General features: G+C 46.5%; 1 protein-coding gene across 1 annotated transcript; it reads left to right on the forward strand.

Annotated features, from left to right (window-relative positions):
- The first annotated feature begins 6,225 nt into the window (after positions 1–6,225).
- stox1 (storkhead box 1) lies at positions 6,226–23,175 on the forward strand. Its single transcript, XM_030378650.1, has 4 exons — positions 6,226–6,776; positions 18,750–18,902; positions 19,259–22,043; positions 22,688–23,175. Exons 1-4 carry the CDS (start codon positions 6,443–6,445, stop codon positions 22,839–22,841), a joined length of 3,426 nt encoding a protein of 1,141 aa, XP_030234510.1. The 5' UTR covers positions 6,226–6,442; the 3' UTR covers positions 22,842–23,175.
- The last annotated feature ends 126 nt before the right edge of the window (positions 23,176–23,301 follow it).

A 23,301-nucleotide genomic window follows, 5' to 3' on the forward strand; every position in this document is an offset into this window, starting at 1 on the left:
TCCGCTCCACCTCGCACTGCGTTTTAAAAGGGTTTCATATTTCATGATTTAACTCCAGTTAACCAAGGCCATAATGGCATTCACCTTTTGGAGAGGAACTCGGCTAGATCCAAAACAGATTCTTCCCTCCCTCCCATGACTACTCAAGGGCCCCTAAGGGAGCGCATGTCACTTGATAAGATAATCATGGCGCCCGATTGGACTGTTGCCAGAAGCAATGTGTAATTTAGTAAAGCTAACATTTCCATTGTGTAATTGCACGGTGAGCTTTCGACAACGTGAATACAATTATGGGTTACAAAAAACAGCACCGGCTCCACAGAGCAAACAATGGCCGACAAACACAAGAAGCATTCCTGTTCCGGTCGCAGATTGGTTGCCCTGGCGAAACCTCAGTCATTCATAGATTCAGCAGATGGGGATTGTAGATTTAAGAGATTGTCAGGAAGTGGCCTACATATGTTTGCCTCCAATGGCATTTACTTCAGCAGGTTGTGTAGATTTGCGTAGCCCTATCGTTAAATGAGATCCCCCCCATTCTCATTTTAAGCTCTCCCCCTCTCTTTAGCTCCCTGTCCCGTTCTCTCTCTCTTCAGCTCTGTTCTGCTCGCTCTCTCTCTCTCTTCAGCTGTTTCCTGCACTTTCTCTTTCTTCAGCTCTGTCCTGCTCTCTCTATTTCTTCAGCTCTGTCCCGCTCTTTCTCTTCAAGTCTCTTGCCGGCTCTCACTCTTCAGTGCTCTCTCTCCAGCTCTTCTTCCTGTTCTATTTTATCTTCTCTCAGTCCAGCTCTCTCAATTCTCTCTGTATCTCTGCTCTCTTACCAAATCCTATTCCTGCTTTCTTTTCTGCCCACGGTCCTGCTCCCCCCCCCCTCCCCCCACTCTCCCTCGCTCCCCTGATCTTCTTCCCCACCAAGGTTCCAAATTCTTAAAAGGGCAAGGAAGTTGCCGGCAGGCATTTCCTGCATGCTTGGGGTCACCTCAAAGCAGGGGTCACCGAGAACAGTTGGTGGAATCTCTCACTAACAATAGTTTCCTGCTGTGTGCGCACATGCGTGCTTGTGCGTGTCTGTAGGGATGTGTGCATGTGTGCATGTGTGTGTGCGTGTAAGTTCATTAGTCTCTTTTTCATTACAAGGCCACATGTTGCAGTAACTACTTGGACGTGCAAGGTCTGACTTTAACAGTGAGTGGTTCTCTCTGGACGCCCCATGGCTGTGTGTGTATGCTGCTAATGAAGCTCATATGCTACACACGCCTTTGATGTGACACCATTTCCCTAGCAGCTTTTTAAGTTCAAAGCTTAACCCATTTGCCCTAATACAGTGAGCGTCACTGACCGGCTGCTGGTCCACTACGGTGACAAGTGACGTATCGCAGACCAATATCCGCCCTCATATTTGGGAAGTGGACTGATGACAAGTGGCTCTAGTCCATTTTAGAAAGCCAGCGGATGTCAATTAACACGTTACTTCAAACGTTGCTCCGTTGTTCGGATGTCTAGGTCACATGGAGACCAACAGGCATGTTTCTGATTCCTACAGCTTTAGCACGTGTATCAGGTTATTTAGCAAACGCTGTGCCGCACTTCAGTTGTAGCGGTTCCAATATTGATTGCGTTGCATGCTTTGATTGTTCGCAGCCTCACTTGGACGTGGCTTTGCCCAAAAGCGTCTGTAGAATAAAGAACATGTAAGTGGAAGTGTATGCATGCTGGTTCAGGGATGGCAATCAGCAGAAGAATGCATGAGGACATAACTCTGCTGGTTGGGCTTCTTCTTCTTTTTTTCTAAACCAGTTTGCAGTCCAAAAGGGCCGAGAAACATTTCAAACTTGTAGAAACATATGGTTAAGCATTTAGAAAGCAGTCCTCTGTGCCACTCTTTGCACAACCATCATTGTGCAAAGAAGGATATCAGGTCGCCCCCTGGTAGCTAAGAACCAAACAGCAAAGGTAAACAAATGCAGAGTGAAGAAGTTGAATAGCTGCATAACATCTTGCCTACAAAGCATTGTAAAGGTTGAAGCTCCAATCTTACCTTTATTATTTTGGTTTGACCAATGTGATCACGTGACTGATGGAACAGAACACTATTGGCTGCTGTCTTTGCACCTGATTTGCCTTTTTGCTCCTTTCCCTGTGATTTGCTGCCCTCTTGGCCAGGTTACCCTTTTTACCAATTTTTCAACAAAAGTTAATTCTAATGGCTATATGAGGACAGACCCTTAAGTGAACATCACTGAGTTGGTACTACTTACTCGCAGGTCTAACACACACGTTTACAGGTACGCAGTAACAGGGACCAGGCATTACGGGTGTGAAACGTACACTCAATCCCCTTGAACTGAGCCTGGATCTGTTAACGTGGTGGTGTCTGTGTGTTTAACGGGCAGCAGGACAACATAAAAAACACAGTGAGGCTTTTGATAGCGAGCCCAGTGTTATGGCTTCGGCGGAGGTCTGTGTTTGACTAGAGCCGCGTGCACCTGTGAGCTTAACGGTGTGTAAATGGAGCAGGCAGCCCCAATACGTTACTAAAGGGTAGACTAAATCCTCCCGCTCTCCCACGCAGCCTCAAAGTGCAGCTGGAGACATCTCTCACGTGGCTGTGATCGGCAACGTTCACCTCGAAAAGTGTTGTGCGTTTGTGTGAATTTGTGATTGTGTGTGGATTTGTGTCTCTGTGCTTATTTGTCTATGTTCACGCAAGTTTGATGATATGTTTCTGTTGGAATGTGTGAATATGTGCGTGTGCACATGTTTGTGTGTGAGAGTGAATGTGTGCATACGTATGTGGCACACGCATGCACATCTGCATTCATTCACATAAACGTCACTGCGTTTGTGTGTGTGTGTGTGTGTCTATGTGTGTGTGGCAAGCTGCATGGCAGCCCAAGCTCAGCCTGCTCTCTCTCTCACCACCTCGCACCCTTGTCTTTGATGTGTAATATTACCATCTCAACATTCCTTCTGTCTTCCCCATCACCACCACCATGGGACCCACAGCTACAAACTGCTGATGGAGAAAGCTGCATTATCCTATCAGGGTGGAGTGGTGGGGGTGAGCCTCTCTCTCTCTCTCTCTCTCTCTCTCTCTCTCTCTCTCTCTCTCTCTCTCTCTCTCTCTCTCTCTCTCTCTCTCTCTCTCTCTCTCTCTCTCTCTCTCTCTCTCTCTCTCTCTCTCTCTCTCTCTCTCTAACACTTGATGTTTGGGATCCATTCGTCTATTTCTTGGAGTCGATTCAAATCGAGACCAATTACAGTTGTGTGAGTTCTGGTTCAATCAGGTTTTATAGACTAAGTGCACCCTGCCCTCTTCCTACTCGCTTTTCCGTTCTGTTGGTCTGCCTGGCTGTCTGGCTGTCTGACTGGCGGTGGTGGATGAGCCAGCGGGACAGACGTCTCCTACCCCAGCAGGTTTCAGTCAGGGGACCCAGGGATTCCTCTCTGTCTTGTATGCTCGCAGGCACTGGAGCATGCCTCTGTGGCTGTCTTAAATGTCAATACACACTATTGAGAGTGAACACGAACCAGCCTCCTCCTCTTCCTCTTTGATCTCTGTGGTACGGGGGGAGAAGAGAGAGCTGTAATGTATTTAAAAAGAGGCGGGGGGAAAGGGGAGAGAATCCACTTATGGTGCGTCGTGACATGTAGCATGCAGACACACTTCCTCACGCATATTGTTCCACTGGAGAGCTGCCTATCGTCATTCTTTGTTGTTTCATCAGCTCCTTTTTGAAGGGATTTCGGAAATGTTTAATGTTTCCGAGCAGATATAAACCCATACAGTTTTATTTTTGTATATTTTCACTTTTGTGTTTGTCTGATCTATGGGACTGTTTTTGACAAGGGTGAGCTTTGGTGGCATTACAGCTTACTGAATCCAAATCAACCTATAAGGTGAATCACATGCACATCGCCTAAGTCCCTAAAAGTCATGTCCTGGGAATGTGGTTGACCCCCCGTGACCCCTAAGAAAGGGCAGCACTCCCAACCCTTCCTTGTTCCTTTCCAACTGCCGAGATTTCCGGCTGCGGAAATCTCAATGTGCGTTCCACATTGGCGACAGAGAAGTCACACACACTCACAGACACTTTCAGACACGCGAAAGACGAATAAAAGAGAGAGATTACTTCTTCATGGGTTTGGGTTTATGCTCCCTTTCCTCTAATCTAACGCAGAATCGACCGCTCCGTTCCACATTTGGGAAGATTTGTGGGGCTGGAGTACCAGAGACTCTATTGATATTCCATTTAGCAGACCTTCTGCTGTGGTTTAGGGTTTGTTTGGGCCTAATTCAGTCTCTGCAGGGGAAGAATAGGGAATGCCTTCTGTGGGCTTTTAAGTCTGAGCAATGTGCCAGGAGCAAAACTCTCGTAGCAGTAACAGATGTATTGGCATGTAAGTAGAAGTTCAGGCCTTTCATTCAGCGTTGTGGTTCGCTGACATTATTCATGTAAAATATACAGCGTGATAAAATCAGGGTCACTGGCCCTAGCAGGACACCTGATATACCATGTTGAGGCTGTGTCAATGCACTGACGGGAACAAGTTGGTGGGGAAGATTGGTGAAAAATTAAAGGAACAACTTACCATTAAACTTACAGACTTGGGAGTTGAGGGTTGGCCATAATATTGTAGTATAAATCATCAAATTTATTGGATTTTGGAAAATTGCATAAGGGCTTTTAATGGTATTGTGGTGTTCTATGCAGTCCCAGTGTCTAGTCCAAAAGAAAGGCTAATTGAATCTTCAACTCGGAACAAAATCGAATGCAAGACAAACATCACATTACTACTTACTTATGTGCAACGTTCAAGGTTGCTACAAGGGCTTTTCCCGCAGAAATTGTAACGTAGTTTTCCTATCTGGATATTGCGCCATAACATCCTCAAAAATACATTTTATCCTCAATCTAACTGTTTGACCACCGCACCACCACTCTGTCCCCTCCCCAACCCCAGGTCTGTTTTTCCTCTCTCTAACCCTGCTCTTGAATGGAATAGCATAGAATAGAATATCACTTTATTTGCCCCAAGGGGGAATTTCGGCAATAACGGTAAAAGCGCAATCAAAAACATTATACTTGACTCTCTACTTGGCTGTTTCCTTCAGACAGGCTGTGCATTTGTCATCCTGTGTAGACTAGGCTGATATATTCTTTTCATGTACAAAGGAAGCTGCAATATCCTGTTCCAACAACAGGCCCCACACACCACCAGAACCATAGGAGCACATTAACCTCCCTCCCCTCTCCTACGAGGACCCAGTACTTCTTAAACCAAAACCACAGGTTTTTATGATATACGAAGTGTGTTCTGTCTGTCCTTCGGCCCTAGCCTGTCAAAGCATCCGTTAAAAGCATTCGTCTAACCGAGGGTGTATGGTTCTCATTTTGCTCGCAATATATAGCGAGGGCTCTGAAAAATGATTGTTGAAAAGAAAACAGAAACCCGTTTTACTCAGTATTGTGCCATTGCTTGGAATGGTTTAATTCCAGGATTCTATAATGGGAGTATCATTTCTAGGTCTTGAATACTCAGGTTTGACGCCCCCGTAAGTCATTAAACTGAGGCCTGGACCTGGAGGCATCTAGGTGTTTAATTGTGCTGCGGGAAGCTACTTGCCATTTAGGCTTCTAGTAGTGGAAATAAGTGCTCCTATTTTGGGTTAATGCTGAATCTGTTAACAAAGGTAGCTTTCAGTGTGTTTTTGGCACCTGAATCAGGTAGGGTCTCCTAATGGTGCGTCATTTTTTATAAAAACCGCTGAACGGGAACCAAATCTTTACAAGGCATCCTTTTTTTTTGCTGGACCCTTTCCAGACGTCTTGTTTACGAGTGTTTACGAGGACTAAACCAGTTTAGTTTGTATTGCGAACTCATTTGTGGAACAATGTAGGCCTAGTATCGGATTTTTAAATAGGCCTATTATTATTATTAAGAAACATACCGTTAATTTATTCGATTTTTCCCCACAGCCACGCAAGTAGATCTGCCAAGCAACTCAAACGCCCAGACGAATCCAACGAATGCCCTTATGCACAGCGGGTTTGACGCAAAATATTTCAGCTCTAATTGAGTGCCAAGCTTCAAATAAGCTTAAATACAGGGCCATGGTGTGGCATGTTCTGACAAAATAAAACAACAACACACCTGCAAAACACACGAAAACCTGTCTGGGACAAATGGCTGACGGTCCCTCCCTCCGTCTGCCGTCGTCACCGGTTACCTTGGGAGCCGAGAAACTAGCCAGACTTCACTCCCCTCTCTGCCTCACAACTGCTGGACCCGGACAGGGACCGTCGGAATGCAGTGTATTTACCTCAATGTGTAGTCAGGGACGCCTTGTTTAATTCATAGGAACCCGTCGTTTTGTATTTTTGGAGGAGTTTAGCATGCGACCCGTTTTGTTCTGGTGTAGGTAAGCTGGAGTGTCGCCATGTCTCAACAACCACGAGCGGTTCAACTCTCCGCTGCCTCGCTCGCGCTGGTTTTCGGCAGGGACGAGGATATCTCGCGCACCGGCGGGAAAGCTTCCGCCACCACGGCTGCGGCGAGTGGCCAGGATGTCTTTGCCGACTTCAGGTCTCAAAACCTTCGCAGTTTTTGGAATAAGAGACTCGTCAAGGCCGTGGCCGAAGTGAACTTTCAGGGATGGATGGAGAATCTGGTCCTTTTTCTCCAAGGAAACGCCAACAACTTAGAGGTGATAAGAGAGGCATGGATGCGCCGGGCACTCAGGTCACCAAAAGGCTTCGTCCTCAAAGCTGTTGGTATGTCAAATACAACATTGATATTATTTTTTGATAATATTAAACAAAAGTTTAACTGAGTTAATTGTGGTGAAATCAAAGCAACTGTTTTATTTAAATGGCAACTCAGAAAGGGTTGCCAACTCATTAACAAAGGTATTTTAAACAAAACAGAATATTAATAGTAGTTTAGGAGCATTGTTGAAAGCAATTTGTACATAGGCCTACATGCAGATTGAGCAAATGCATGTCAACCTTAACGATATGGTCTATACCTGTAGGCTTGAATGGAAGGGTGATTCTTCGTTTCTACTGTCACAACATTGGCAACATGTCACAGAGGACGGTCTGTCCTCTAAATATAGAATCTAGAAGTTTGACACTAGCTTGTGTTTGTCTCAGTTGATTAAACAGGTTTACAAACCTAATGGTTCTTCATCTGTATCACCATCTGCTTCGCTCTATCTCTGTATAACTCGGCTTCTGTTTATGTCAGACAAAGGCATCTGTAGAAGACCCTGTGTAACTCAGGCATGACGAAATGTCATGGGGTTTAAATGACGGACAGGCCCGCGCCACTTGGCAGTAAATTGAAGGAGATCCTGGACATAATGATAGTCTTCCCTGCACCACGTAACTGGTGGTTTATATATCTTAACCCAACCTACATGATACAAGATTACAGTGGCATTGTGGTTATGGTTTTAGGGCATAAATAAACTATTACGTCATTTTGCAAAACATCACAATTTGAGAAGGGTGCATCTCAGAAATGCATGATGCAATTGTGTCATTCATACAGACATTCAGCTGACACACACACACACACACACACACACACACACACACACACACACACACACACACACACACACACACACACACACACACACACACACACACACACACACACACACACACAAAGAAAGGTGCAATCATTTCCAGAAACGAATAACAGTGTCTGTATGCTAAAATCACGCAGGCTTCCTTCCCTTGATTCATGATTGAAACTTCCTCCCTCACTCACACTCACACACACACACACACACACACACACACACACACACACACACACACACACACACACACACACACACACACACACACACACACACACACACACACATGCACAGTGTTGGTGAGTTGACATCTGGCCCAGCTGTGTTTTTCATTCAGCTGCCTTCCTTCTCCTTACCTGTCTGGCTGGTGTTTAGCCTTGGTGTCTGTTCTCTGTCTTACTACCTGTCCATTAAGTGTCAGTAACAGGCAAGCCCTGCTGGGCTGGGCCCTGTGATGAGGAAAGGGGGAGTATGGGGGAGGAGTGAGACAGGGGGAGTATGAGGGAAGAATGCGAGGAAGGGGTGGAAGACCACACAGGGGCCAGACCTGGGAGCAAATTGAGTGCATGTGGCTGTGAGATGGTGGGGGGCTGTGTGTGTGTGTGTGTGTGTGTGTGTGTGTGTGTGTGTGTGTGTGTGTGTGTGTGTGTGTGTGTGTGTGTGTGTGTGTGTGTGTGTGTGTGTGTGTGTGTGTGTGTGCTTGGAATGGGCTATCCTGCTGGGAGGCAGCATGTTTCTGGATTTAAGATTAAAATGTAGTGTGGGCAAGCATGAGCACACACACACACACACACACACACACACACACACACACACACACACACACACACACACACACACACACACACACACACACACACACACCATAAGGTCCCCACAAGCTCCAATGTACACAGGAACATTGAATGAGCTCAGAGTCAAATTCAAGACAGACGTGGATGGATGCGGCAACGACAGCAGACCTAACGTGGTTTAGGGTTTCTCCTAAAGGGTGAATGTACTTACAGATTCACACCGTATAGCAGTCTCACCTAGGACAAAACATCTGTGGACAAGACACCTCTTTCCTTTGCATTAACAAAGTCACCGGCCCTGTGCTGCGACCATTTATATGGAAATGATCCTCTGTGGATTGTCAGCGTGGTTTACGGCCAGGTTTTTGGCATGGAGTCAGTCTGCAGTGAATCACCGTTTAACGGGCGGCTTTTTACACAGCCTCTCCCCATTGGATGAATGTCCTTCACTTTCATGGCCATTGGCTCTGGACAACGCGTCTGTATTGACGCAATGACATGTCCTCCAGGTTTAACGAATCACTTGCAATTAGAAGATATTTCAGTTTTGAGCTATATGTCGTAAAAAAAAACCTTTCATCAGATAAGTGGCCTAGGGAGAGCTTTTCTCTAAGACATACCAGGTGTGGTTGGAGTAAGATTAAATGTAGGCCTATATTTGAAGTGGAAAAGAACTGTAGGTAGACAAGAAGAGTATAGCTCTCTGTGATTCATTATGTCAATACCTCATCCTTCTTGTCTGGTTATCAGTAAGGTGCTTTGTGAAAACAGAGCGTTCCTTGGGGGGCTCTCCGATCGTGGTAGGGAGGCGAGAGGTCCTGGGCTTGGGGAGTCTGGTGGGAGGCGAGGGCTTGATTGAGGAAGGGCTTTGCAGTGAGGTTATGGGGGGTTAACAGAGCACGGTGAAGAGTTAGCATGAACAGACTCTGTTGTTATCATCCTGGTGGGAAAGGCCCTCGCCAATGCTTGGGTTATCCCCCTGCCCCTACCCCTACTCCACCACCTCCTCCTCCACTGCTTCGAGTCTCCGATGTCCCGGGGCGGTTTTCCTTATCCCTTGTGTCAGTCTTCTGTAGTAACTGTCTTATTTCTCCCTCCCCCATAAAATTAGCAAATGTCAGTTAATTTGAAATGAAGGCATTTTTTTCGTCTACCCGGCACTGACTTAAAAGGAAAAATCTACGGTTTTATATCTGAGACTGGCGACCCGGATTCATTACCACATTCATCATAACGTGAGTGGTACTCATGAGGGAAAATACCTTTTGTTTGAGCTATTGCTCACCTCTCCTAATGTAACTACACTGACAACTTAGCATTGAGTTAGCCTGGCTTGCTTTAACTGGATGGACTACAGCCATGTCTTTTCTGTGCAACGCATGGCGAGGATCGTGACCTGAATCATTTACACAGAGTGCGCTGTATCATCCCTATCCAATACCCTTTAGGGTTAGGGCTAGGGTTTTCCTTAACCAGCCTCCTTGTGTGAACATGGACTTGAACCTCGAGGTGACGGTGGGCAGTCTGTGCTGATCCATAAGATCTCTCAACAAATTGTGGCTATGAATTTTGAGGCTTTTCCTGTGTTTTGTAGAGTAATTCAGTGTGCACTCTCTCTCCCCCTCTCTCTCCCTGTGCCCAGGTTCCATTTCAAACAGTGTTTCATTTAGGCCACCATACCATAAGGTGGTGAAACATTCCTGAAATGCTTCATTTACCTCTGAGATCATTTCCTGAACTCATGCTCACAGAACTACCCTTCTTTTCTTTCCTTTTGGGCGTTTTTCACTTTGCTAATGTTGTACTTTTATTCACACGATCTGTGTCTTCTTTTATGTGGTTTTTTTTTTGGAAAAAGTTTCAAAGCTCTCCCTGCTAATGGCCATAACTCTTCCAGATGCTCCGTTATTGGTCCCGACACCCCCCATCTGCAGCCTTACTTGGGCTAAATGGCCCACCCTGTCCTGAGTAAGCAGAAAAGGTCAAAAGCTACGACCTATTTGCAAACTGGCCACCTTTGGGTCACAGAGTGTTGCCTATTTTGCTGTTTTTTTGTCGAGTCGAGGATAAAAGTTTGTGTGTTATTATAGAATCTCCAGGTGTTTCAATTGGACCCCAAAACATGACACTTTAAATATTTATTATAACGGCAGTGTTTGGTGGCCGATTTTATCCAAGTCATCTTATGTTACCGGCAGTGCATGGTTAGCATGGGTGGTCGCCTCGAACCCATAACCATGGCAGTGTTGTTGGCGTGCCATGCTGTACCAGTTTATCTACACAGCAACACATTATTATAAAATGGTGTACCCCACATAACATACTCTAATAACATTTAGGATTTTCATTTAATACTTTCCTGTTCGGTAAAACCCAAGGTGTGCGATGAAGGTACTTTCTTTCTGTACTACTTGTCTATAATAACAGGGAGGTGGGGCGAGTTAAGTACTTGATATTTGGCCGCGGTCCAACACACTCAACAGACGCGTATACATGCTCTGATGTGGTTTATGAGGGCTTCTCGACACCTGTTTCTAGTATCAACATACACATCTAGAAAGTGATTAACCTGAAACTGTATAAGACCCCAAAGGCCTCCGTACCTGTGAATGTGTGTACATTGTGTGATCTGTTTACATACTGTATCACGCCGTACTCATCCCTACAGAGAAATCCAACCTTAAAATGACTTGCTGATACTAGTCAAACCAAATACATTTTGTTATACACATCATTATTTTAATGTGTTTCTCTCAGCTACAGCTCATGCCTTTTTATATGAAAATATTTGCAATTCGTATATTGCAAGTTGTTATTTTGGGATAACTTTCCACATCACCGTATGTTGATGCTGAAACATAATTTTATGACTCTCTTCGCTCTCGAGATGTATGACTCTTAAAATAAATTGCTCCCTAGCTTGTGATACAGCCTACCACTTTGAAGGCATCATATATTTGAACCCTAACCTAACCCATGTGTTTTATTAAGTTTATATAATATATTCCTATGGCCTATTCCTTCCCAGCAGGGAGTCCAATCTATAACATGCCGCAAAACCGCCAGTGGAATGTTTTTGGAGGAAACTATAAACCAAGTATCCTAGTCCCAAGTGTTTCTTTCCCCATATCTGTCCAGATATATCACACGTTAACTCGACCATCTGGCCTCACGTAATAATAAACCAGGGATAGAATGTTGATCCCACATTAATATGAAGACTCCTGTACATGGAGAAGTAAGATTCAGTGGAATCCTTTTTGTTTATGTAATCCAAATTTTGGATTACAAAAATGTATATCATTTGATACGTGACAAGAGGCTGAACAGAGAGAAAGAGGCATAGACATCAGGATCAGCTTAAATCCCGCTTGCGCTCTGCCTCTGTGGCAACACGGACAGCCTCCACACACACACACACACACACACACACACACACACACACACACACCTGAAATGCCAGGCAGTAGATTCTCTCCAATGGACGATGAAGCTCTTTGCCCCCAATTCAGACCAGCCAGCCCTTTGTATGGACCCACACAAAACAGCTCTCTGATACCCATGGCCCGCTGCCAAAAACAACAGATACGGGGTACCTCTGAATCCGTCTGCTCTCCTACCCTGTGGAGCGTTCAGCTTCACTCTTTCACTGCTCTGACCAGGGAAGGGGGTCCACACAGAAGGGGGTGGTTCAATATTGTTATAAATATGGCATTGCGATTAGCCTTCAGATTGCTGACAGGATGTTTTCTTTACCTTTTATAATCGTTAGAGTATGTGATCCCAGCAATCTATTAGATTTGGATGGCTTACACGGTACAGCTCATACCTTCATGGGGGCAAGGTCAAAGTGCCTCACTGCGAGCACTTATGGGAAAGTGAGACTGCAGGGTTCAGTCAGCAGACGTGGCCGACGGCGACGACTCGTACTCTGGGACAGGACCAAGCATGGAGCGCTGCACAGACTAATCAGCAGGAAATGGCTTTCGTCTTTGCCCAAGCAATGACTGCCCTCATGCTTGATTAAATGTTGTTGAAGTTGTTGCTGTAAATGGTTATTTTCTGGTGTGTGTGTGTGTGTGTGTGTGTGTGTGTGTGTGTGTGTGTGTGTGTGTGTGTGTGTGTGTGTGTGTGTGTGTGTGTGTGTGTGTGTGTGTGTGTGTGTGTGTGTGCGCGCGCGCATGGGCTCGTATGTGTGCATGCATGGGGTGAGGGTGGAAAGGAAGGAATGGGCAAATAAATCATTGAAAAAGGAAAGAAGTGTTGGTCTATGAAGGCCACACAATTGCACCACCTCAAAATCCCAACCTCTTTACTACAGCTTTATTCCATTAAAGGTATGTTAAAACCACAGTCCACAAAAATCATAGTATTCCCTGAGTAAGCTGTAAGGCTGTTAGTGTGTGAAGCTCTGACATCTTGTCAATGCATCAACAGAATGAGGGCACCGCACCATTCAGGAGTGGTAATTGTATAATGTTACAACATAGCACTCTCGGCTATGGAACAGAATACACGGTAATTCCTCTATTGTCAAACCTTTCAAAGACCGGGTGGTCATGGGAAATAAGGAACATTTCCCAAGGCAATTTTGATAGTGCTCCATATGTTTTCACAGCACTCGGATCATGTGTCTGTTATTTCTCTGTCCCAAACTCACTTTTAGAATGGAATGTGGATTGACACAACTTGCTCCATCAATACGAATAAGTGAATAGTCTGCAAAAATAGTTACTGTGTGTCTTATGCCAAGTTTTTAATTTGTGTGTATGTGTAAGCAATTTGGTTGCCCCGTTCTGGTGCTGTTGACTTTGTTTGTGCTCACTTGCAGATTGGGCCCTTTTTTGTTTATTTGTCGTCATTCTTTGTTACACTGCCTGAAAGCAAAAAACGCCCACTTGTGGGTTTCTATGGTGACCCCAGTCAACACATGCTCTTGTCTGTTTCTCTCTTCACAGCCTGCATGAAAAGCAACTCTGCAAAGCTTGACCACAAGAGTTGCATTGAGGGATTTAGTTTTTCCTCCCAAGATGTTGGTATATAAGCGCACAATGACAATTCCTATTGTATTTCTACAAGTTAAATTGAACAATTTAAGTCGGTCAGCATGTCTTTCTGTGTCTGTCTGGCAGTCTGTCTGGCAGTAATACTTTAGTTAAATTCTCAATGATTTCAACACTGATTCCCAGTCATAACACGATGAGTTCATATTTTTTTAATGGTTCCAATGTGGGACCGATCATATTGTTGCAAATCAAATGCTATATAAAGGCCTCCATTAGACATTTGGTTGTAGCAGTGGTATTTTCTATATTATGCTTTTGTATTCACAAAGTACATTACTTAGTACTTTACAGATTACACCTAGGCTAGTACCAACCAGCCTAGGGGTACTAGTCAGTCGGTATACTAGACAGTACCACCTTCCTTAACAGTACCCGACCCACCCTTCAACTTAATAGTAATTATTGTAACTGTCAGATTAAAGAAACGTTATCAGGGGTAAACAAAAAAGGTACACAGAAGTTGTGCTGTGTTTGTGATAACAAGTGCAAAATAAATGCTGGTGCCTAGTGGGCTAGAGGAGAGACTTTACTGTGTGAAAGGATCTTTAACTTGGTTTATTGGGTCATTTACTGCAGGTGCAACACATGCACACGCTGGAGTGCTCAGTCACATGCACATCACACACACACACACACACACACCCACACACACACACACACACACACACACACACACACACACACACACACACACACACACACACACACACACACACACACACACACAAAGAAGGGCGTGCCACTGAGGGGGGCCCACAAGTGCAGCAGATATGAGGAAGCCAAGACAAAGACAACACAGCAGTGGGACAATGAGGGCGTGGCAGCATAAATCACAGCACATCTCTCAGATTACTGAGCACACACACACACACACACACACACACACACACACACACACACACACACACACACACACACACACACACACACACACACACACACACGGAAGAGCTCCCCTTGGATGTCTCCCTCGCGTCCCTCAGACTCACCGAAGCTTGTCCTGCACACAGTCTCCATCAGTGAGTGAAAACAAAAGGCGAGCGCTGGCATTTTAGCCTCGCGCCTCGAGTTCACCCTGACTGCTGCCACACACACTGCCTCTCTAATGAGGGTGAGAAAGATTAGCAGTTTGTTTACTGCAGAGATCATAGCAGCGATTGAGGGATGAGATAAGTGAGTGTGGGTCTGTGTTGAGGGTTGGTGTGTGTGTATGTGTGTGTGAGTTGGGTGTTTGTGTGTGATCTAGGAACAATTTCAGGTGTATTTTTGTGTGTGTGTGTGTGTGTTATTTAATGTGTGTTGAAATGTTTGTGGTTGTATGTATGTGCGGGTGCGTGTGTTGGGGTGTGTGTGCATGTGGGACCGCCCCTTAGGGGATGGTTGTGGGAACAAAGCTCACTTTTTCTGGTTAGATCTCACCATGGATTTCATTATGGTGGAAGGTCAAGGCCTTGATCCTATGATTATATTTGGTGTAAACATTTCCCCCTTGTAGGCTTTGAGTCTGTTTCTGCCTATATTTTCCTATATTTACAACTACTAACAACTTTGTAGTATTGCTCTGTGAAATTCCCCCTGAATTGAATTATAATTTACTAGCTGGGAAATCTGGAATGCAGCAAGGACTGGGAATAAACAACAACCTAATAAAGACCACACGGATACAATGGGAGGGGCCTTGCTCATTCATTCAGTATCAGCAGATTCAACAATCCTTGGCTTATTGATATCAATGCTATAGTTCACAAACAGTGAGTGTGTGTGTGTGTGTGTGGTTGTGTGTGTCAGAAGGCTACTTCCATCAGTGACCCTTAGAGTTTATTGCATGCATATGAAGTCATCTCTCCTGCAGAACGGCACGCACACGTTTAGTATAGACATGCTTGCAGCCAAAAAGCCCAACTGGCTCAACAATCTTCTGTCATGGGATCTCAGTCTTGCGGTGGGTTGAAATGTATTTCTGTGTGCTGGTCATCCACTGGCCATTGGCCCGTGGCTCTTGAACTTCTGGGATCTAGTGTGCATGTGAGAGGTTATTGTGTGAGAGCATTCGAGGTAATGCAATCAATCATGAAATGGGACTCATGCGCCATGTGGATTCTAAGCTAAGCCCACGCAATCATGTGGATCCATATGGTATTGATCAACCAGGAGGCAGCGACCTATGGTGGCGGAGGAATGAGGGAATATCTGCGTCAATCCCCATCAGCTACAACGACCGAATGGGATTTCAATCATCCTCCCATCATTTCTGCGTCTTAACTGCGAGCAGCTGTTGCCTCGCAGGGACTGTATGTCGTTTATGACATGGGTGTGTGTTTTAATGCAGGGAAATTAACCAATACTTCAATTGAGGCAACTCATCATTTTTAAACGTTCCACACATCTTTTGCTGATTACGGTTACATAGCTTCAATAAAGTGTAAACTTCAAGGCACCACAACAGGGCCCAGTGCTGCAGCATCTGGAGTATGTCCTGCCTTGCCTCACAGTCCCATTGGCCCAGTGGCTCGCCCGCCTTTCTCCTCTCCGTGGCACGGGGTTCCGTTGCCAAGGCATCTGCGAGGGTATTCAATTCATGCTGTGTATGACAATGGGTGTAATGTCCGCGTACCGGGTCTTGGATTACAGGAACACAAAGTACTGTCACCGTCCCGTTAACTCCCCCCACCAGCCAGGAAGGAGTAGACGGTTAGCACGCCATAGCCTCCACTATACGGTCACGCCCGCTAATGTTAGTCTCAATAAACACCAATTCAAAAGCTGCCTCTAGCAACCCAGACTTCATTCCAAATAAACGTTCTGCCCTGAACACAAACACCCTTGCTTCAGTGTATTATCTCTCGGGTCTTCTTTGTAACGTTGGTCTGGGCTGCTGTGAAGGAGCAGGGGAGAAGACGCTAGCTATGTGCTACATAGCGCCTTAGCACCCCAGGACATTTCTCTTTTCAGTTAGCTTATGGGATAAGAGCTTTCCAGCAGGACATCCTGTTTAGAAGCAGGTATTGAAGGGGGGTGGGGGATTACACACACACACGCGCGCGCGCACACACTGAGCTATTTACTTAAATTAGTTAGTCATATAGAACGAATAATTAATGTATTCTGGATGAAGAGAGAAAAATGATACTATGAGATCATATGAACTCTGGGTTGTCTCATACATTTAATAATTGAACAGATTTTCCATTAATATAAAAATATAAATTGCATTTGTGATTAATACACTGCAGAAATGACTTTTCCATCTTGATTAAGTAGAACCTTTTCATCATCCTGCACTAAACTGTCTGGTAATATTTTTTGTCTGTAACTCTTTGACATTGAAAAGTAAAAAAGAAAAATCCTTTATGTCTGTTGAAGTGTGCAAATGTTTCTGCATGCAATTTGTGTGTGTGTGTGTGTGTGTGTGTGTGTGTGTGTGTGTGTGTGTGTGTGTGTGTGTGTGTGTGTGTGTGTGTGTGTGTGTGTGTGTGTGTGTGTGTGTGTGTGTGTGTGTGTGTGTGTGCAATCTAGTATGGCAGTTGATTAGTGGTTTATGTGCTCTGTTTTAAAAGTGGCTCAAGTGTGAATGTTGTAAATGTTTACTTAAAAGAGAGAGTAAGCTTGGCAGTGTTTTCACTAAATGACCTAGGGTTGATGGGACACCTACGTGCACACACACACACACACACATACACATACACATACACATACACATACACATACACACACACACACAAACCATCATTGTTTCTACATAATTTGGCTATTATTTACTATTTGGAGCTGTATCACCTCCACCTGGCCTGGTATTTTATCTCAACCCTATCCGCTTGCTCAGCCCTTTCCCGTCTTGTTTTAACGATCTGTAGCTCATTAACTAAGAGCAATTTCCCAGTCCCTTGCGTAAGGTCATGGGGATGCCCTTGTATGTAAAGTTGTTCTGTTACAGTTGAACCTCCTCATAAATTGAAAGCTTGGTCTCTCTCTGCGCAGCCAAGAATCAGAACCTTTTGTGCACTGGCTGAAACTAGCTTGTAGGACATTTTGCCATGGAAACTCTCTGTCCGATAGTTGGAATCCCTGTCCCAAATATCTGTATTTTTAAATACATACAACAACGTCATATAGGGCCTATGGCAGATGGAGTGATATTTTGACTGCTTGTCACAGAGCTGAAATCCTTTTTAAGTGGCTTTCGGGCCTCACTAGTGCCTGCTTTACTTGTTGACTAGGAAAAGCTGCAGTTCGATTTGGAATTAAATGTTTTTTAAAAAACAATAAATCACTGTCTTATGTCTGCGGGGGAACAGCATTTCAACTGCATCTTGTCTAAGGTCACAGGCAACATTTCGAGCAAATTAGAAGCAACCTGTTGTTTTAACATGTCCACATGCAGTCAGGCAGATTAATTATTGACAACCAACTGTCAATAGGTCCACAATATATCAGGGTTGTAATAGATCACTTGCTAATATGGGCGTTGGTAAGCTTTGATGTCACTGTACCTTAAGGCCTTTTCTCGTGGTACAAAACAGACCAGAGCTAGTGAAAACCTGGTCCCTAAAAGGGAGACCAATCACTTAGTACAACTAATTTAATTGTCTGATTTATGTATGGGGGGGGGGGGTTGCTCCTTGGGAGTCTTTGGTGGAGAGATGAAACGGCTCTAAAATGCCTGTGTTGTTCTGTGTTTGTTTGAAAGGCACTCATTCTATATTTTCAAAGCCCTGCGGCTTCTGTTTGATGGTTGACCAAAGCTTGTGAACAAGTCAACCCCAAATTCTGGTCCAGGATGGTGATTTTGATCTGGGAGTCTGTGTAATGTAGAAGTCGAACCAGTGTTTTTACAAGGACAAAATGTCTCAGAGTCATCTTTCCGTCCCGCCTATTTTTCTTTCCTTGTCTTTTACTTATCGCAGAACCTTGGTCTACAGGGCAATCCCCAACGGGATGGAGAATGGGTTTTAATGTTATGGGGGGTGGCGGGTGGGATATATGATCCGTCCAGCAGACAGACCTGTGGTCAGTTCTTGGCGGGTAATGGAATTCTGTGGCCTGCCTCTCTATAGAAGGAATTTCAATAGCATCGAGGCAAGGTTGACATAACCAACATGAGTAGACCACCCTAGTCATGATTTAAAATGTGGCCATGGTCAGGAATGTGCTTTAGTTCCTGCATAGGAGTGTGTTTGTTATGGCAAAGAAGAAGTCAGAGGCCACCGCTATTTTACCCAGGTATACTTTAAACTGTGTGAATTATAGCGAGACCCACCTGTTTGACCCGGGAATGTGTCTGTGTTTGTGTTTCAGGTGACTTGTCCCCCATCCAGATGTTGCCTGTCTCGCAATCCCAGTTTATTCCCCTGGCTGAGGTGCTGTGCTCGGCCATTTCAGACATGAACTCATCCCAAACCACTGTCTCCCAGGAAGCACTCGTCAACCACATGAGCAAAGCCCATCCAGGTAACCCAACGCTATATACTCAGGTGTTTGACTCCCAACTAGGGAGTCAAACCCACTGTGTTCGATCCCCTATGTCCAGAGCCTTCCTGTTGGCTTTCCTGACCAATATGGTCAGTATATGGTCCTGACTTACCCCTTATCTGCTCGTTAATGTTTCTGAATTGACTCTACGTAAATGGCTGATATCCCTATAAAGCATCTGTCAAATGAGTAATAGTGATAGAAATACATCTTCAGCCCATACTAAATAAAGGCAGCAAGCCTACATACATATCCAGTCTTGTGCTGAAATACAATCCATCCCTAATACTCCCAAATTGTGATTTCACTTTTGTTCCTTTGTGCTCTGCGTCCAGGAATGACCATCCCCACTCAGGACATCCTGTACAACGCACTGGGCGCGCTGATCAAGGAGCGCAAGATCTACCACACGGGGGAGGGCTACTTCATCGTGACGCCGCAGACCTACTTCATCACCAACAGCCTGGTCCGGGAGAAGAATTGGTGGGCCTCGCCCTCGGGGGACGACCCTCCCTCCCCGCCCCCCATAACCTACTTGCTGAGCAACGAGGCCTGCGATGTGGACAGCGCCCACGCCCCCCTGGTGGCACACTGCAAGTCCTGCAGCTGTTTCGCACCCCCCCATGCGACGGCTAACGTCTCCGCCACGCCGACCACCGCCGTGGCCGCCGTCCCGCCCTCCGTGGTTCCCGACGGCCACTCGACGGTCACCGTGTCTGTCAGCGAGTGCACGGGCAAGAGCTTGAAGTGGCCGCGGCCATCGGAGCACAAGCCAACGCTGGTGCATCAGTCCACCTCCACGGCGGCCGACTACCAGCCCAGTGAGCTCAGCAAGACCACGGCGACCACCAACGCCACCAGCCGCAAGGACAAGGACTGCAAGGACAGCAAGTCGGGGAGGAAGTTCGGCCTCAGTCTTTTCTGGAGGAACGGCGCGAAAAAGGAAAAGCCAAAGAAAGAGTACACCTCATTCTCGGGTCAGTTTCCTCCGGAGGAATGGCCGGTGCGGGACGAGGAAGACCTCAACAACCTACCTCGTGACCTGGAGCACGCCATCATCAAACGCATCAACCCCGAACTCACCGTAGACAATCTGACGCGGCACACGGTCCTCATGAAGAAGCTGGAAGACCGAGGGGAGAGAGCGATCGAGAAGGTGCAGGAGAGAGTCGTTGACAAGGGGGAGCGGGTGGACAGAGGCGTGGATAAGGGAATCTCAACCGAAATCCTGACCGTTTCCAAACCCCGGCACCATCAGTCATCACGGGGGGCCGGGGTGGGCAGGAGGTCGGTCCCCAAGGCTTCCCGCAGCAAGCGGAGGCCTTACTCCTCCAGGGAGAAGAACAGGGAAAAGGAGAAGGAGAGAGCTAGGAACAAGACCCTATGTGAGGACGAATACCCTGAGGAGGGAGATATCGTCCCCTCTCGACTCCAACCAGACATCCACGCGGAGGAGCCGGAGCACCTGGAGGGAGCCAGGGCTGGGGCTGACGAGAAGTGTGTGTATAAAAAGCGCATCAATAACCCTTTCCACGCTCAGCCAATTGTTGACACTGCAACCCCGGCATCAATCACCACCAATTGCCAGAGAACAATCGCCAACAACAAAGGGCATAGGAGGCGGGACACAAAGGAGAGCCGGACATCGGTGGCAGGGAGGAAGGAGCGGACAGGGCTCCGTTCCAAGTCATGGGATCCACATCCAACCAAAGTTATTGTACCGGACACGCAGCATGCAGGTGAATCCTGCACACCCAATGACAAATATGCCTGTCTCCGCGAGGGGGAACTGGCCGCAGATAATCACCTCCGGGCGGATATGAAGCTCAGCCGAGAGCTGCCCTCAGGCTACAGCGCAGTCTACCCTCAGAGCAGCACGCTTAGGATAGACGACAAGCTCAGACACCAGACGGGGCCGGGCAACGTGGAGGCCAGGGCGTCGGAGGACGAACCCAGGCCTATGCATGAGCGGCAGGGCGGGGGTTCTGCAGACAGCCACAGGCACCAGGTGGAGCAGACGACGACGACGGCGGAGGTCCCTGCTCACATCCTACCATACTCTGATGCCGATGTCATCCTCCCTACTCATCCGTACGACACAGTGCTTAAAATGTGTGAGCCGGCAGTACCTTGGACTAAAGCGAACGCTTCTCTTCAGCGGACACACTCCCTCAGGCACGCCGAGAAACAGGACGATAACCTGCACAGGCCTGATCTGCTCCACTCACACCAACAGCCGGGAGATTTCGCCGCGAATCGACGGCAACAGGTGGCCGAAGCCAACGTGGCCGTGAAAAGAGCACTGTTTAACAGGCCGGAGCTGGCTGCCGACAGCGGCTCCTTGTTGACAAACAGCCACGACTTTGAGGAAGATGACCAACGGCTCTATCAGGACGAAGAGGTGGACGAGGACGCCTGCAGCTCCTTGTATTTGAACGAGGAAGAGATGGTGGACGGCCCACCCTACGTCGCAGCCCTAGCTGACCATCACAGCCACCATGTGGTTTACCCGGACTACGACTCCGATGTGCAGTACCATAAGTTCCCCCGCGTTCAGACCCACGACCCCCGCCACTACCCGCCACCAGCCCATCCCAGCAGGCAAGAAGAATGGGGGGGCAGCATGGCTCATACAGACAGCTTCACTGCAGCCACCCAGGGGGAAAGCTCTCTGAGTCCCAACAGACTAAGGCAGAACAGCTGGAGCCATCAACCTCACAGTCAGATCAGTGGATCCCCAGGGATCCAGAGCGAGGCGGGCACCGGGCGAGCAACACTGCCCACCGTCGAGCCACGGCAGGGGGCCAGTGTCGGCCTAGACCGCCTGGAACCCCCCGAGCCGGCGGACAGCAGCATCTTTGATTACTGCCAGACGAGCGAGGTTGAATCTGATGCCGAAACCGTACGGCGGTCTGTCGGCGAGGGGGACGGCGAGTCTGCTCACTGGGGGGCGGAGCTGGAGCAGGAAGCCACCGAGGAGCAACAGGAGAGGGTGTTGGTGAACGGAACCCCTCAGAGCCATGTGGTCAGACGGAGCATGCCCAGTGGAGCCGGCGGCGACATGGGGGAGATTGCAGAAAGCCAGAGCATCACAGGGGATAGTGGAATCGACTCCCCGAGGTAAATGGATCATTTATCTTTAATTGGGAAAGGATAGCGTGTTAGTGGATATAGTGTTCTCTTAGCTAAAAGGTACTAGTGAAAGATGCCTAACTCCTACCTTCTCATTAACAGCATGCATTTTAAAGAAATCACTGTAATTAGTAATGTTAATGATATTTTCTTGTACTCTTGTACTAAGTACTATATCGATATATACAAGGAGCCCTATCCCCTCATGGTGTTGCCGGAGGGCTTATACCCCCATCTGTGGACGTGCAACCATCTGAAGCTCAAGGGATAAGGAAAGATAATAAACTATACTGGCGATAGTTAACCTCTGGGTTAGATGTCCAATTGAGTGCCTCAACAACTTGTGTTTTTACCTTTTATGTAGATGAATGAATGCGATGAAGCTGAATAAACAGTATGTAGCCAATCACAGCAACTAGTGTTTACACAGGAGGTAGTGATTATCATAATAAGTATGATTACAGCCATGGTACTTTCTTATATTTTCATGAGATAATGAAGGGAAGGAAAAACACGCCATTTGCAATTAACTCACTCCATTATATGGATATTATTATATACATTATAATATTTGGAGGGCAGGTCATATGTCAACTAAGAAAATGTGTGTGTGTTTGCGTTCTGTTCTGTAGGACCCGCGTGAGTCTGGCCACCAACAACACAGTGATTCTGGAGGGTCTGAAGAAGAGAGGCTTCTTGCAGAACTTGGAGAAGCTGCATTCCAAGAGCAGCACTATACGGCCACAGAGCTCCCTGCTGCAGCTCACCCCCGTTATGAATGTATAGTGAGGGCTCGGGGCCTCTCCGTCTGCCCCGTCAGGGGAGTGGGGCTAATTGTTTCTGAATGACTCCCCCGTCACAACACAAGACTCACCCAGTGGCCTGGATGCAAGGCGTATTATGTACATATGTGTAATTTCGTTTTGTACATGATGTAATGCAATATATTCTAATAGCCGCATGTATACAGAGCAAATGATCTTGTGTGGTTTATAATGTAGGAGCTATTTACTGCTCATTGAACGTTTTTTTTATTCAGTGTCTGGAAAATAGGATTCGTCCAAGCATTAGATTTGTCTTGTCAAATAATCCAAAAATAAATCATTAATGTAAAAATACATTTTCATTTAGTTGATACTTGAAAAACACGACTTTTAACACTGCTGCTGGTCCAGGATTAAAGGACAATTTATCATTGAGTGTTAGTTTGTGATACTGCCTTCCAGCAAGGCTTGGAAAGCACCGT

Source organism: Gadus morhua, chromosome 15, assembly GCF_902167405.1.
Source record: "Gadus morhua chromosome 15, gadMor3.0, whole genome shotgun sequence".
Classification (NCBI taxonomy): Eukaryota; Metazoa; Chordata; class Actinopteri; order Gadiformes; family Gadidae; genus Gadus; species Gadus morhua.

Coding starts and splice junctions, on each gene's coding strand:
- stox1 (XM_030378650.1), top strand. CDS start 6,443: ATGTCTCAACAACCACGAGCGGTTCAACTCTCCGCTGCCTCGCTCGCG. Junction 6,777..18,749: donor CTTCGTCCTCAAAGCTGTTG/GTATGTCAAATA, acceptor TTTGTGTTTCAG/GTGACTTGTCCCCCATCCAG. Junction 18,903..19,258: donor CATGAGCAAAGCCCATCCAG/GTAACCCAACGC, acceptor CTCTGCGTCCAG/GAATGACCATCCCCACTCAG.